This window comes from Festucalex cinctus, chromosome 9 (genome assembly GCF_051991245.1).
Source record: "Festucalex cinctus isolate MCC-2025b chromosome 9, RoL_Fcin_1.0, whole genome shotgun sequence".
NCBI classification, from domain to species: Eukaryota; Metazoa; Chordata; class Actinopteri; order Syngnathiformes; family Syngnathidae; genus Festucalex; species Festucalex cinctus.
Genome location: NC_135419.1, coordinates 22,487,436 through 22,500,631, shown reverse-complemented (window position 1 = coordinate 22,500,631; position 13,196 = coordinate 22,487,436). Strand labels below are relative to the sequence as shown.

Genomic DNA, 13,196 nt, shown 5'->3' with positions numbered 1-13,196 from the left:
AATTATTCGCTATTGAGTGAGGAAATTTAGACCAGGAATCACTGTGCATTTTGATGTATGAAACACAGATAATAGTGCTTTGAAAGTAGACAAAAATTAGCCAAATAAAATATTCTTTACATTTGAAACATATACACTTCACTGCACTAATACGGCACTTTACTGTACTGTAATTTAATTTATTTAATTCAATCTCCGGCGTAATAACCTTATTTATTGATTGATTAAATTATTATTTTTTATTTTATTTGTATTATTATTTTTAATTCGATCTCTGGTGTAATAACCTTATTTATTGATTGATTGAATTTTTTTTAAATTTTATTATTATTATTGTTATTATTATTATAATTTTTAATTCAATCTCTGGTGTAATAACCTTACTTATTGATTGATTGAATCTTCATTTTATTTTTATTTTTATTTTTAATTCAATCTCTGGTATAATAACCTTATTTATTGATTGATTGAATTATTTTTTCATTTTATTATCTGTTCTTATTGCTGCTGGATATGTAAATTTCCCAGAGGGAGCCATCCCAAAGGGATCAATAAAGTCAAGTCTAAGTCTAAGTCTATACTGTATAATGACATTCAACAAAAGCCCCCCAATTGTGCTTGACATGAATCAATTTTTGCAGATTATTCTCTCTTATTGAAAGTTAATCAAATGTTCATAGTGCTGCAGTCAAATGATCTGCTTGCATATCTTTAGTGATGGAAGTACAAGAACAACAAATTATTTTATTTTTTATTAATCAGTAGTCAGAATTTTATTCTAAAAAAATTAAAATTATTCTGCCTAAAAAAAAAAATAAAAAAAATTCTGCCAAATATCAGAATTGGCATCAGGCTTAAAAAACAACAACAACAACAACAAAAACATATCGGGCAATGTTAATTAGCCATTAATGCTACTCATTTATGTGACACTGATTATGTTAACAATTTGTCATAATAAATTGGAAACATAAATATCTACAAGCAACATTTTATTTCTATAAATATCTGCCAATGTTCACATTTTCAAATAATCATTCCAATTGTCCCATCGCTTGGTGAGCTATTTTTAGAACAGGCCCTCGGGCTATGGGGCCACGTTGGTCATCCCTGATGTAACAGATACACACTCACCTGGACGATGCCATTATGTATTCCAGTCAAAATGTCATTGACTTACATTGTCTCAACATCTTTGCATGTTCGTGTGCCATTTTGTACTGACAAAATTGAAAACTCTTTCATCACGTCACAAAACCACACTTGCCTCATGTATCATTATCGTTCATTTCGTAGCATATGATCAACATTGTGCTATGCGATTTGAAGATTGAATGCCTTCACCTTTCTTTTAGAACAAACACCAGCGAGCAGAGCTAAGCTACATGGTGGACAGGCCCAGACGTGTTAATAGGTAAATATAGATCTCCTGCAGCCTTTCTGTTGCTCACCCTGTAATGAAAGCGCTTATCTACTGCCTTCAGTCGCTGATAACTCTCATTACTGCAGTGGCACTCTGGATGATGAGATGGGATCAGATAGATTGTACCTGTGCTGTTTACATACACATTATGTTAATGGGAAACTTCACCTTACAGCTCGGCATTCCAGGAGGCAGATCTGGTCAGTTCCAAAGACAGCGGCCATGGAGACAGCGAGCAGGGAGACAGCGACCACGATGCCATGAATAGAGGCCTTTCCTCCGGTAGGAAAAGATGAATTCTTTTCTGATTTGGTTCGATACAAAGATTCACTCCCGTCATTTGCAAAATGGAGATTTTGCTGGTTTGGCGTGGACCGCAGTTGACATTTTGCTGATGAGCATGTGGCTTCTATTCATGGTGGGTCCAGGGGCGTATTGTGCTGGAAGCTGGTTGTAATCAGAGCGAAAGGCTGTAAACGGGGCCAACATCATGTGGCACAGCTCAATCTATTCAACAATCTTTGTTTTTGTTCTAAGGGCAATTGCTGCAGTAGCTCATGATTTCGAAACTGTCTTCTGTATAAAACAAAGAAAACATAGAAGATGGTGGAGCTTAATGCTTTTGTCCATGTGAGCAATGATCAGGCCAGGTTTTCTCTTCGGACTGTTTAATTTGCTTGTGTGGGTGTGGTTTCTGTAGAACAAAACAATAGGCGAGGTTATTATTTATACATATATTTGAAATAGTGCAGGTATCATTAACCTCAATATACATAAATGTCAAACAATTCCTAACACTTAATATTGAGGCACTTACTTGCTAGCACAGCACATTGTGAATCAAGTCAAATTGTGGAGGAACTCACAATGTGTTATGTTCCCCTGCATCTGGCGATTAACACGGGTCTTTAACGTAGGTGGCCGGAACATGCCTGATTAAAATGAAACTGCACTAATAAATAGTAGGGGTGTGCTAAAAAATCGATTCATAAAACAATCAATATTCTCATTCATCAATCAAATCGAATCGATATTAATAACCAAAAAAATCGATTTTATTTAAATTAGAAATGAAGAAGAAGGGGAAAAGGCAGTTGTAGCCCACATGCTGTTTTGTAGAAAAAGGCACTTACAATACAAAATTAATAAATATTAAAAAAAAAAAAAAAAAAGACACTTTAATGTCTCTATTTGTCATTTTGTCTTGCAAAGCAGACTGGAGTAGATCATGACAATGTTGTGCATATCTGTAAATTGAAGCAGAAATCATTTGTCAATCAAATAATTTTGAATCGAAAATTGTTTGATTCGAAAATCGATTCTGAATCGAATCGTAGACCCAAAAATCGTAATCGAATCGAATCGTGAGACAGTCAAAAATTCCCAGCCCTAATGAATAGGGATGTAACGATGCATAAAAAATGTTAACTGTTATGCCTTGCGCAGTTTTTCATCGCTTCTTGCCGGATTTTATTTTTTTTGGGGGGGGGGGGGGGGTGTAAAAAAATAAAATAAATAAATTATAGCTATAGTGTAACATGAATCCAACAGCTATAACGGTCCAACAATAATGCTAATCCAACCGCTCACTAATGCTGGCTAATTTACTAGCTTGTAGCATGGCACCATATAGTAGCCACTTGCCTGATATACTGTAATTGTGTGTCAAGTTGCAGTTTTTCATTGCTTCTAGCTGGACCTTTTTTTTTTTTTTTTGGGTGATTAAATCAAATAAATTATAGCTATAGTGTAACATGAATCCAACAGCTATAACGGTCCAACAATAATCCAACCAACTGATATACTGTAATTGTGTGTCAAGTTACAGTTTTTCATCGCTTCTACCCGGACCTTTTTTCTTTTTTCTTTTTTTTTGGGAGGGGGGGTAATAAAATAAAATAAATAAATTTTAGTTATAGTGTAACATGAATCCAACAGCTATAACGTTCCAACAATAATGCTAATCCAACCACAAACTAATGCTGGCTAATTTACTAGCTTGTAGCATGGCACCATATAGTAGCCACTTGCCTGATATACTGTAATTGTGTGTCAAGTTACAGTTTTTCATCGCTTCTACCCGGACCTTTTTTCTTTTTTCTTTTTTTTTGGGAGGGGGGGTAATAAAATAAAATAAATAAATTTTAGTTATAGTGTAACATGAATCCAACAGCTATAACGTTCCAACAATAATGCTAATCCAACCACAAACTAATGCTGGCTAATTTACTAGCTTGTAGCATGGCACCATATAGTAGCCACTTGCCTGATATACTGTAATTGTGTGTCAAGTTACTGTTTTTCATCGCTTCTACCCGGACCTTTTTTCTTTTTTTTCTTTTTTTTTTTGGGGGGGGGGGGTTAATAAAATAAAATAAATCAATTATAGTTATAGTGTAACATTTTTTTTATTTGTTTATTTTTTTTGGGGGGGGGGGGGGGGGGTAATTAAATAAAATAAATAAATTACAGTTATAGTGTAACATGAATCCAACAGCTATAACGTTCCAAAAATAATTATAATCCAACCACAAAATAATGCTGGTTAATTTACTAGCTTGTAGCATGGCACCATATAGTAGCCACTTGCCTGATATACTGTAATTGTGTGTCAAGTTACAGTTTTTCATCGCTTCTACCCGGACCTTTTTTCTTTTTCTTTTTTTTTGGGGGGGGGTTAATTAAATAAAATAAATAAATTATAGTTATAGTGTAACTTTTTTTTTTTGGGGGGGGGGAATAAAATAAAATCAATAAATTATAGTTATAGTGTAACATGAATCCAACAGCTATAACGTTCCGACAATAATTCTAATCCAACCACAAAATAATGCTGGTTAATTTACTAGCTTGTAGCATGGCACCATATAGTAGCCACTTGCCTGATATACTGTAATTGTGTGTCAAGTTACAGTTTTTCATCGCTTCTACCCGGACCTTTTTTCTTTTTTTTTTTGGGGGGGGGGGGGTTAATAAAATAAAATAAATAAATTATAGTTATAGTGTAACTTTTTTTTTTGTGGGGGGGGGGGGGGGTAATTAAATAAAATAAATAAATTATAGTTATAGTGTAACATGAATCCAACAGCTATAACGTTCCAACAATAATTCTAATCCAACTAATGCTGGTTAATTTACTAGCTTGTAGCATGGCACCATATAGTAGCCACTTGCCTGATATACTGTAATTGTATGTCAAGTTGTTTTTCATCAAAAAGATGAGAGAAAATTTGATGTGAAATACTTTTAGATCGGAAATGTTCAACATAATCTGCTGACAAAAAATAAATAAATAAAATGCAGGTGTAAAATGATTGTCCTGATTAAAACTAGAATAAAACGACAACCATTTTTGTTGACTTTAACCAGACGAATAAAATGATTTTTTCTTGGACTAAAATAAAGACTAAAATGCTCGATTTATAGTCGACTAAACATGGACTAAATAAAAACCGGATGAGGTTGACTAATTATGATAAAAACTAACAAGTGTGATTGAAATTGGATTAAAACTGAGACTAAATTTAAAAATGGCGGGTAAAGTTAACACTACAGAGGAGGCGGGACTTCCGACTTCTGGGTTTTCCCACATCAGCTTTGATTCCGGTGTCGGTACCAGATGTGATCAGGCTGCCAGATCGTATCGGGGTCGCCTAACGAACACGTCCCACTACAGGATTAGCTGGAAATTATCCAATTGTCGTCAAACATTGGAAAGAAAATATTAAAGATATAATTTAAATAACAAAATGTAGGGACTGAAATTGTAAAAACGTAAATAAACCTAAGAATAAAACACAAAATATATTGACTAAATAATAAAATAGTTACAATAGCGAGTGTTGAAATGTATCAGTGGCCAGAAACGGCGCTGATGTGTGGGAACCCGTAAGTCGGAAGTCCGTGGCATCGACCCCATTGTTTGGCGGGTCTTTGTAGACTTGGTTAGATCTTTGTTAGTAATCAATTTAATATTTTAATATATTTTAAGATTTTAAGTTTTGTAAGTGGCTCCTCGTTTACTTAATGATGCAATTTATCGTCTGTATTGATCACCTGTGGCCGTACACTCGCGATGAAATGCGTGTCTCTGATGTAGTGTCTTATTAGTCCAGTAGAGGGCCTCATCGTTACACTTGTTGAACAAACATCCATTTTGTCTTTGTCATTTGATTTTATTTTATTCGTCTCAAACAAGCACAGCAATAAAACCATAAAAAAAGGGACAGAAAAAAAGCACAATATGATAAGATGTAAGTTTGAGAAGCGGACGAAAGAAGCAAAACTTATCAAGTTAGCCCCCGTTTACATAATTTAAAATCCAAGTTCATGTTTGTAGCAAGGACAAAATGTAGATGTTAAAATAAAAACATCATTTAGTTATTAAAAAAAAATCGGAACAAAAAAATCAAAAATCAAATCAAAAATCGGGCTTGCGTAAATCGTTACATCCCAACAAATAAACTCAACAAGCAGATGGTGCTGAAACTACACACATGGAAAACAAGCTGGCCTTTTGAAACACGTGCTGCTTTTACAGTTTTTTTACGATTGTTTAATATTGGCAGTCATTGGCAGTCATTTGTCAGTCAGTGATTTGGAATTGCAAGGAAGTGACATTATTCGACACTCTGTGTCGAATGTATAAAAGTAAGTTCAGTGTTTCGCAAATTATTGTGTGTTGTTCTAAAAAAGTGTGAGGCTGACTTTGTGTTTGCAGTGGTGAAAATTTTCTCCAATGTTTTTGCTCATTCAATGTAAGGCAGGGGTGTCCAAACTTTTTCATTTGAGGGCCACATACAGAAAATCAGAAGGACGCAAGGGCCACATAATGTTATGAAGAGAAATTGTGTTTAGTCCTAAAAATTGTACAAATAATTTATGTGTGCTTTTGATATTTAGAAAAATGCTACAGTATATAAACCAATTTTTTATTTTATGGCAGTAGGGTTATTATAGTTTTGGAATTTTTCATTTTAGTTCGTTTTTATTAGTTTTCAGGGTGGTTCTGTTAGTTTTTATTAGTTTAGTTCTTTAAAAAATGCTTTATTTTAGATTGTTAGTTTTAGTATTAGTATTAGTTTTTTTTTTTTTTTTATGTGTATGACATGTGCGCAATATTTAAAAAAAACACCATGGGAGCGACGTCATCTTTTGGTGCTTTTCTATTGGCTGCTGCTAGATGACGTCACTTCTGTGTGACATACTTTCAAACGTCATTATTCCGGTTGATATCAAAATAAATCTACTAAAAATCACATTTAAAATCATCCCCAAAGGCTCATGCATTAAATTAATTACCAAAGACTAAAACGAAGGACATGTTTGCTATAAATATAGTTAGTTTTAGTTAGTTTTGTAAACATAAAATGTAGTTTCAGTTAGTTTTCGTTTTTTTAAAAGCATTTTTATTTTATTTCGTTAGCATTTGAATTTTAGTTTGTTTTTTCTTTAGTTTTAGTTAATTAACATAACCTCTATCTCTTTGACTGCCATGTTATCAAAAAACAAAACAAAAACAAAAAAACAGTGCCAGCCAATTTCAAGCATTTTAACTCATTTAAACCAAATATTGTGTGCTTTTACTACATTTACAGTGTGGGTACCACATAAGGAGAAAACAAGCTTTTTGTGAAAAGATACATTTTCTCCAAAATGGTGACTTTGACATGAATATTTTTTTTGTTTAGTGACGCTCTGTGAATTAGATTTAATGTGATAAAGGCTTTGATCATTCACATCATCCTTGAAAACGTTCCATTTCATCAGATATCATCAGCCCATTGAAAAGAGATACAATGCTGCCATCTGCTGACCATAGGTGGTGGCTGTTTTTGAGTCCACAACCCATTGACCAGGCACTTAGACGTTGCACTGCCATCCATCCATCCATTTTCTTGACCGCTTATTCCTCACAAGGGTCGCGGGGGCTGCTGGCGCCTATCTCAGCTGGCTCTGGGCAGTAGGCGGGGGACACCCTGGACTGGTTGCCAACCAATCGCAGGGCACACAGAGACGAACAACCATCCACACTCACACGCACACCTAGGGACAATTCGGAGCGCCCAATTAACCTGCCATGCATGTCTTTGGAAGGTGGGAGGAGACCGGAGTACCCGGAGAAGACCCACGCGGGCGTTGCACTGCCATTTATAGTTAAAAAAAAATCTAATAAAAAATGACATCATTTAACGTTTATGGCAGCTGTTTTTTCGATACCCTCCCTTCTTACTTTGACTATCTCCAAACATTTTTGTTTTGTTTATTTTATTTGCACTGAGTCAAACGCCATTTTTAGCATATGTCGCGGGCCACTGAAAAATGGACGGCGGGCCGTAGTTTGGACACCACTGGTGTAAGTTGTTGATAATTATGTAACTCTTTTGTTTTTAGTTGTTATGCAATAGTAAAAAAAAAAAAAATGTCATATCGTAAACTTGACAATGACAATATTTCCGTTAGCATGTTTTATTACTATCTGTTTGTTTGTTTGTTTGTTTGTTTTTAACATTCTGCAAATGCATTTTTTTTTGTGGGGAGGTGAGTCATGTGACAGGAAGAACACAATTAACTCTTTGTCTCCCAGCCATTTTCACAGAAACAATCCCATTCGCTCCCGGCTGTTTTAATGGATTTTGACTGATTTTTCAAGGCCCACAGAATATTGTGTTCAATTGCTATAAAAGCATGGAACCTATCAAAAGAAAGATTAAAGTCTCTTCTTTCATCAGGAAAAAAAAATATGTTTCTATCTGTTTCCGTTTTGCAGCAATTAGCATTAGAAGAGCACTAAGTTTCAGCAGTTTTCACAAATCTATTTCAAATTGTGAGTAATTGAGATTTTTTTCAACATGGCCCTGGTTGATCTCCTTTGCTCTGCTGCCACCTGCTGGCCGTTTGTGTAATAATTACCATTTCTGCAACCGTTCTCTGCAGTTGAGAGGCTGCATCAAAGTTTGCTCTAGCATAAAAAAACAAACAAAAACAAACAAAAAACGTATACATACGTCTTTGGGACACTTAAAACATAAAAAAAAAGTATTTACACGTTATTGAGAGCAAATGAGTTCATGTTGGCGCACATTAAGATAATGAAGCACATGGATGATTTCAAGCATTTTATTTTTCTGGACGGCGTGCTATTTTTTTCCCGATCCAATTTATGATTGTATGACATTAGGTGTACGGCTCTCTTTCTTTTTCCTGGAGGCATGTTGATTTCATGTCGGAGTTTGTAAATCACGCAGCAAAGTTAATGATGAGCCCGCTCCCTGTGAGCTCAATCACTTGCTGCTCGAGACCACTCGACTGGATGTGACGTGCCTTTTAATGAGGCTGTGTCAAACGCGGCGAGTATTGAGCCTTTTCAAACAAAACAGTTGCTTCATTCCTTCATTAAGTAAGCAATGTGGTCATTGTAGCTTTGCCCTCCAAATGCACTCAGTGGCTACCAATACGCTCTATCTTTTTTTCTAATCTTACTTTCCTAAAGGAGACCATTTCTATCGATTTGTGCAAAAGGCCGCAATGAGTTATGAATGCTGTTTTATGTCTTCATTCAGCGGTGGGCTTTCTTTGGTTGCGGAAGCTCCTGTGCCGAAGTTTCGGCTTTCTTGCCATTTACACCGTCATCGCACAATGTCAAAATGGTTTTCATACACCTCAGTGGCAGAAAGAGCTGCCACAAGACTTTGCTGAAGGAAGTTCACAGATCAGGCTTTCTCTCTCTCTCTCTCTCTCTCTCTCTCTCTCTCTCTCTCTCTCTCTCTCTCTCTTAAACCCATGCCATTTATGTTTAATTTAAGCAGCAGCAGCTGCTGCTTGTAGCTGGACGCATCCTGTTTCCTGTGCATTAGCATTTTTAAATGCCAGCCCCTTCTGTTTAACAAAAGAGGCGCTCCCCACTACATGTTTGTAAACATGTATATGAGTACAAGACCCTGAATGAATAGGCTAAGTATGGCAGTCTCTTGCAAGTCAGTACTTCTCTGATCAAAGATTATGAGTCGAAAGAGACAAATTTCAGACTCTTGATACGATCAAAAAGTCCTCCATAGAAGATTAATTTGGTCTTTTCTTTCAGCTGTAAAGCATTACATTCTTCGTAAGAAAAGATCATCATTTAAGCACTACTACTCTGCCACAATATCGTCATCGTCATGTTCACAATATTTAAAAGGAACACATCTGTTAAAAAAAAGTCAGGATGATTTACCCTTTAGTGGCTAGTTTATTCGTCCAATTTAATTTTTATTAGGGTGTTTTGGCCTTCTATGTTTAAAATATATGCTAATTGTCAGATGAAGGGGAACCTAATTTGCTTCTGAAGCGATCAATGTGTGCTTGCATTAGCAAGTAAAATCCTCAATATTGTTATTAGAGATTGTAGATGGTTTATATGCATTGCTGTTATGTACAAAAGCACAATATTGTGCTTTTTTTTGGTATGAGCTTTTTTTTTTTTTTTTTGTACAATATTGTGACCTTTTTTAAATACCTCCCCACAATATCGTGATAATTATTGTATCGTGACCTACATATCGTGATAATATCGTATTGTGATGTTTGGATATCGTGACATCCCTAGTAGGGATGTCAATATACCAGAAATTTAGTAGTCGATGCCGATACCATTGAAATTACACGATTCTCGATGCCATTTCGATACCACGGTAAAAATAGAAAATAAATAATAAATCCCATGTACTTCAACATACACTCCTTTATGAGAAGTGAACAAACAACGATACTGTGTGCTCAAACAGAACAATTGGCATGTGGCTTTAAAGCATTAAAATAAAATACTGTGCATTAAAGTATTACACAATAGGGTAAACAATAAAATAAAATAATGTGCCGATAACTGATAATTTCCTGCTTTGCATGGTCGATACCGATACCGATAACTTTGCCTTCATATAATCTGCAATTTGTGCATCCAGGAATGGAAAAACTGATGTTTTAGTAGCTCTGATTATCACAGCAAACAAATGTGTTTCTTTCAAATGTGTATTCATTTTGTATTTTGTAGACAAATTTCAGACTCTTGATACGATCAAAAAGTCCTCCATAGAAGATTAATTTGGTCTTTTCTTTCAGCTGTAAAGCATTACATTCTTCGTAAGAAAAGATCATCATTTAAGCACTACTACTCTGCCACAATATCGTCATCGTCATGTTCACAATATTTAAAAGGAACACATCTGTTAAAAAAAAGTCAGGATGATTTACCCTTTAGTGGCTAGTTTATTCGTCCAATTTAATTTTTATTAGGGTGTTTTGGCCTTCTATGTTTAAAATATATGCTAATTGTCAGATGAAGGGGAACCTAATTTGCTTCTGAAGCGATCAATGTGTGCTTGCATTAGCAAGTAAAATCCTCAATATTGTTATTAGAGATTGTAGATGGTTTATATGCATTGCTGTTATGTACAAAAGCACAATATTGTGCTTTTTTTTGGTATGAGCTTTTTTTTTTTTTTTTTGTACAATATTGTGACCTTTTTTAAATACCTCCCCACAATATCGTGATAATTATTGTATCGTGACCTACATATCGTGATAATATCGTATTGTGATGTTTGGATATCGTGACATCCCTAGTAGGGATGTCAATATACCAGAAATTTAGTAGTCGATGCCGATACCATTGAAATTACACGATTCTCGATGCCATTTCGATACCACGGTAAAAATAGAAAATAAATAATAAATCCCATGTACTTCAACATACACTCCTTTATGAGAAGTGAACAAACAACGATACTGTGTGCTCAAACAGAACAATTGGCATGTGGCTTTAAAGCATTAAAATAAAATACTGTGCATTAAAGTATTACACAATAGGGTAAACAATAAAATAAAATAATGTGCCGATAACTGATAATTTCCTGCTTTGCATGGTCGATACCGATACCGATAACTTTGCCTTCATATAATCTGCAATTTGTGCATCCAGGAATGGAAAAACTGATGTTTTAGTAGCTCTGATTATCACAGCAAACAAATGTGTTTCTTTCAAATGTGTATTCATTTTGTATTTGAAATGGCTAACAGATAATTACACAAACTAAAAAGTTATTTTTTAAATTAATACAGAACTACAACTTGTTTATCTGGAACAACAAAACATTCATGTATGTATGCATTAAGTAATGGGAATGCATTTATTCAACCCTAAGTTAGTTAGTTAGTTAGGTAGGTGAACGTTTGGTAAAATTATATGCATTGACATTTGTCAACCTAACTTAAAAAAAAAAATTGAAATCAAGCAAATAGACAAAACTGATATTGCAGCAACCCTTGTGGGTGCGTGTGTGGTTATGTTGTTTCCCGTGGTTTGGACTGACCGTGAAGTTAACACAGACTTGAAAATAATAATAAATAAACAAATAAATAAGCTGCTCACATTAGCGTGTTGTGATGTGGCTTGGTTACAGCCGACAGTAACTGGCATTAAATAGTTCACTGCTTGGCTTGATCATTTCACAAACGCTACAGTATTAATGCTTTGACTGCACTGGGCATAGTAGAGATTTCTCTGAAAATTTTAAAGTTAAAAATAAAACAACATATGATACGCATTCTTGAAAACCCCCATCCCGAACTCTGGTGAGACTTACGTGTAGTGTTAGTCGGTTCTTGTAAAAACAAAAAAAAACAAAAAAACGGGTCAGCTACAAAAAAACGGCTGCTGGTCTAGCGCTATGAATGCCATAACTTTGGCGTTAATGGCTTTAGATTTGTTGTTGCTGCCTTGTTAGGTTAGCGCCGTTAGCCTAGCAACATTAGCTGATGCAGCTCTGCCTGTTTGTTCAAAACGGCTTTGACATGATGACGGATTTCAGGTGAGCAAAAGTCGTCTTTCCCCTTCTTAGAATCCTTTCTGAAAATGTTTTCATCTTCTGCCATGGAGAAAAAACACCACACTGGTGAGGAGGACATGTTGATTGCTACGTGCTAGTTTAGACAGTAGTGTGGGGCGGGCCAAGCTTCGCTAAGTTGGATGGGGATTTTTTTGCGTCACGTTGCGTGACGTCATTAAACGTTGCGTGGGTTGCCAGATAAGCACTCATTTACCCCCCAAACCATACTGAAATAGAATCCAGAAGTCCACTTGAAAGTATTCCTTGTTGGATGTTGGATGGTCTCTGCACGAATAAGTGGGGTCTTCGCAATACAACAGCATGCAATTATACTTTCAGCAACTCCTGCTAAATTTTCTTTGTAACCATCTCAACATACTCAGCATAGAAAAAAACAAACAGAATATACTCTACAAATGTAATAATTATTTTATTTTTTTTTGTGGGGGGGGGGATTATAATAAATTTGAGTTGTATGTGATTACTAGTTAGGGATGTAATGATAACGGCAATATCGTGATATCACGATATTAAAACCGCGACAATATATCGTCGTCGCCATGTCACGATATTAAAAGCAGCACATCTGTTAAAAAAGTCGGGTTGGTTTCGATTTGTGCAGTTGTAGCACCCTCTGGTGGCTATTTTTTATTTTTTTTGTTTTTTTTTTGTTTGTTTTTTTTTTAGTGCAGTTTAATTTTCACAAGGCAGGTTTTGGCCCTTCTATATTTAAAGTCCACGATAATGGTCAGATAAAGTGCAACATAATATACTTGTGAGTCAATATGTGGAGAACTCAATTTATTGTATGTATTAATTACTTATTTAATTTAATTCATTTTTTTTATTAAGTTATTCATTAATTTATTAATTTTGTTAATAATAAAAATGTATCAATTTATTGTAAT

General features: G+C 35.0%; 1 protein-coding gene across 3 annotated transcripts in view; it reads left to right on the top strand.

Annotated features, from left to right (window-relative positions):
* Positions 1 to 13,196, top strand: part of pcdh10b (protocadherin 10b) — a 30,323-nt gene that overhangs the window by 3,259 nt on the left and 13,868 nt on the right. For all 3 annotated transcript variants that reach the window (XM_077532554.1, XM_077532557.1, XM_077532556.1), the window contains 2 exons: positions 1,356 to 1,414; positions 1,599 to 1,705. In XM_077532554.1, the coding sequence (XP_077388680.1) occupies positions 1,356 to 1,414; positions 1,599 to 1,705 (166 nt within the window). The remainder of the gene's footprint in view (positions 1 to 1,355; positions 1,415 to 1,598; positions 1,706 to 13,196) is intronic.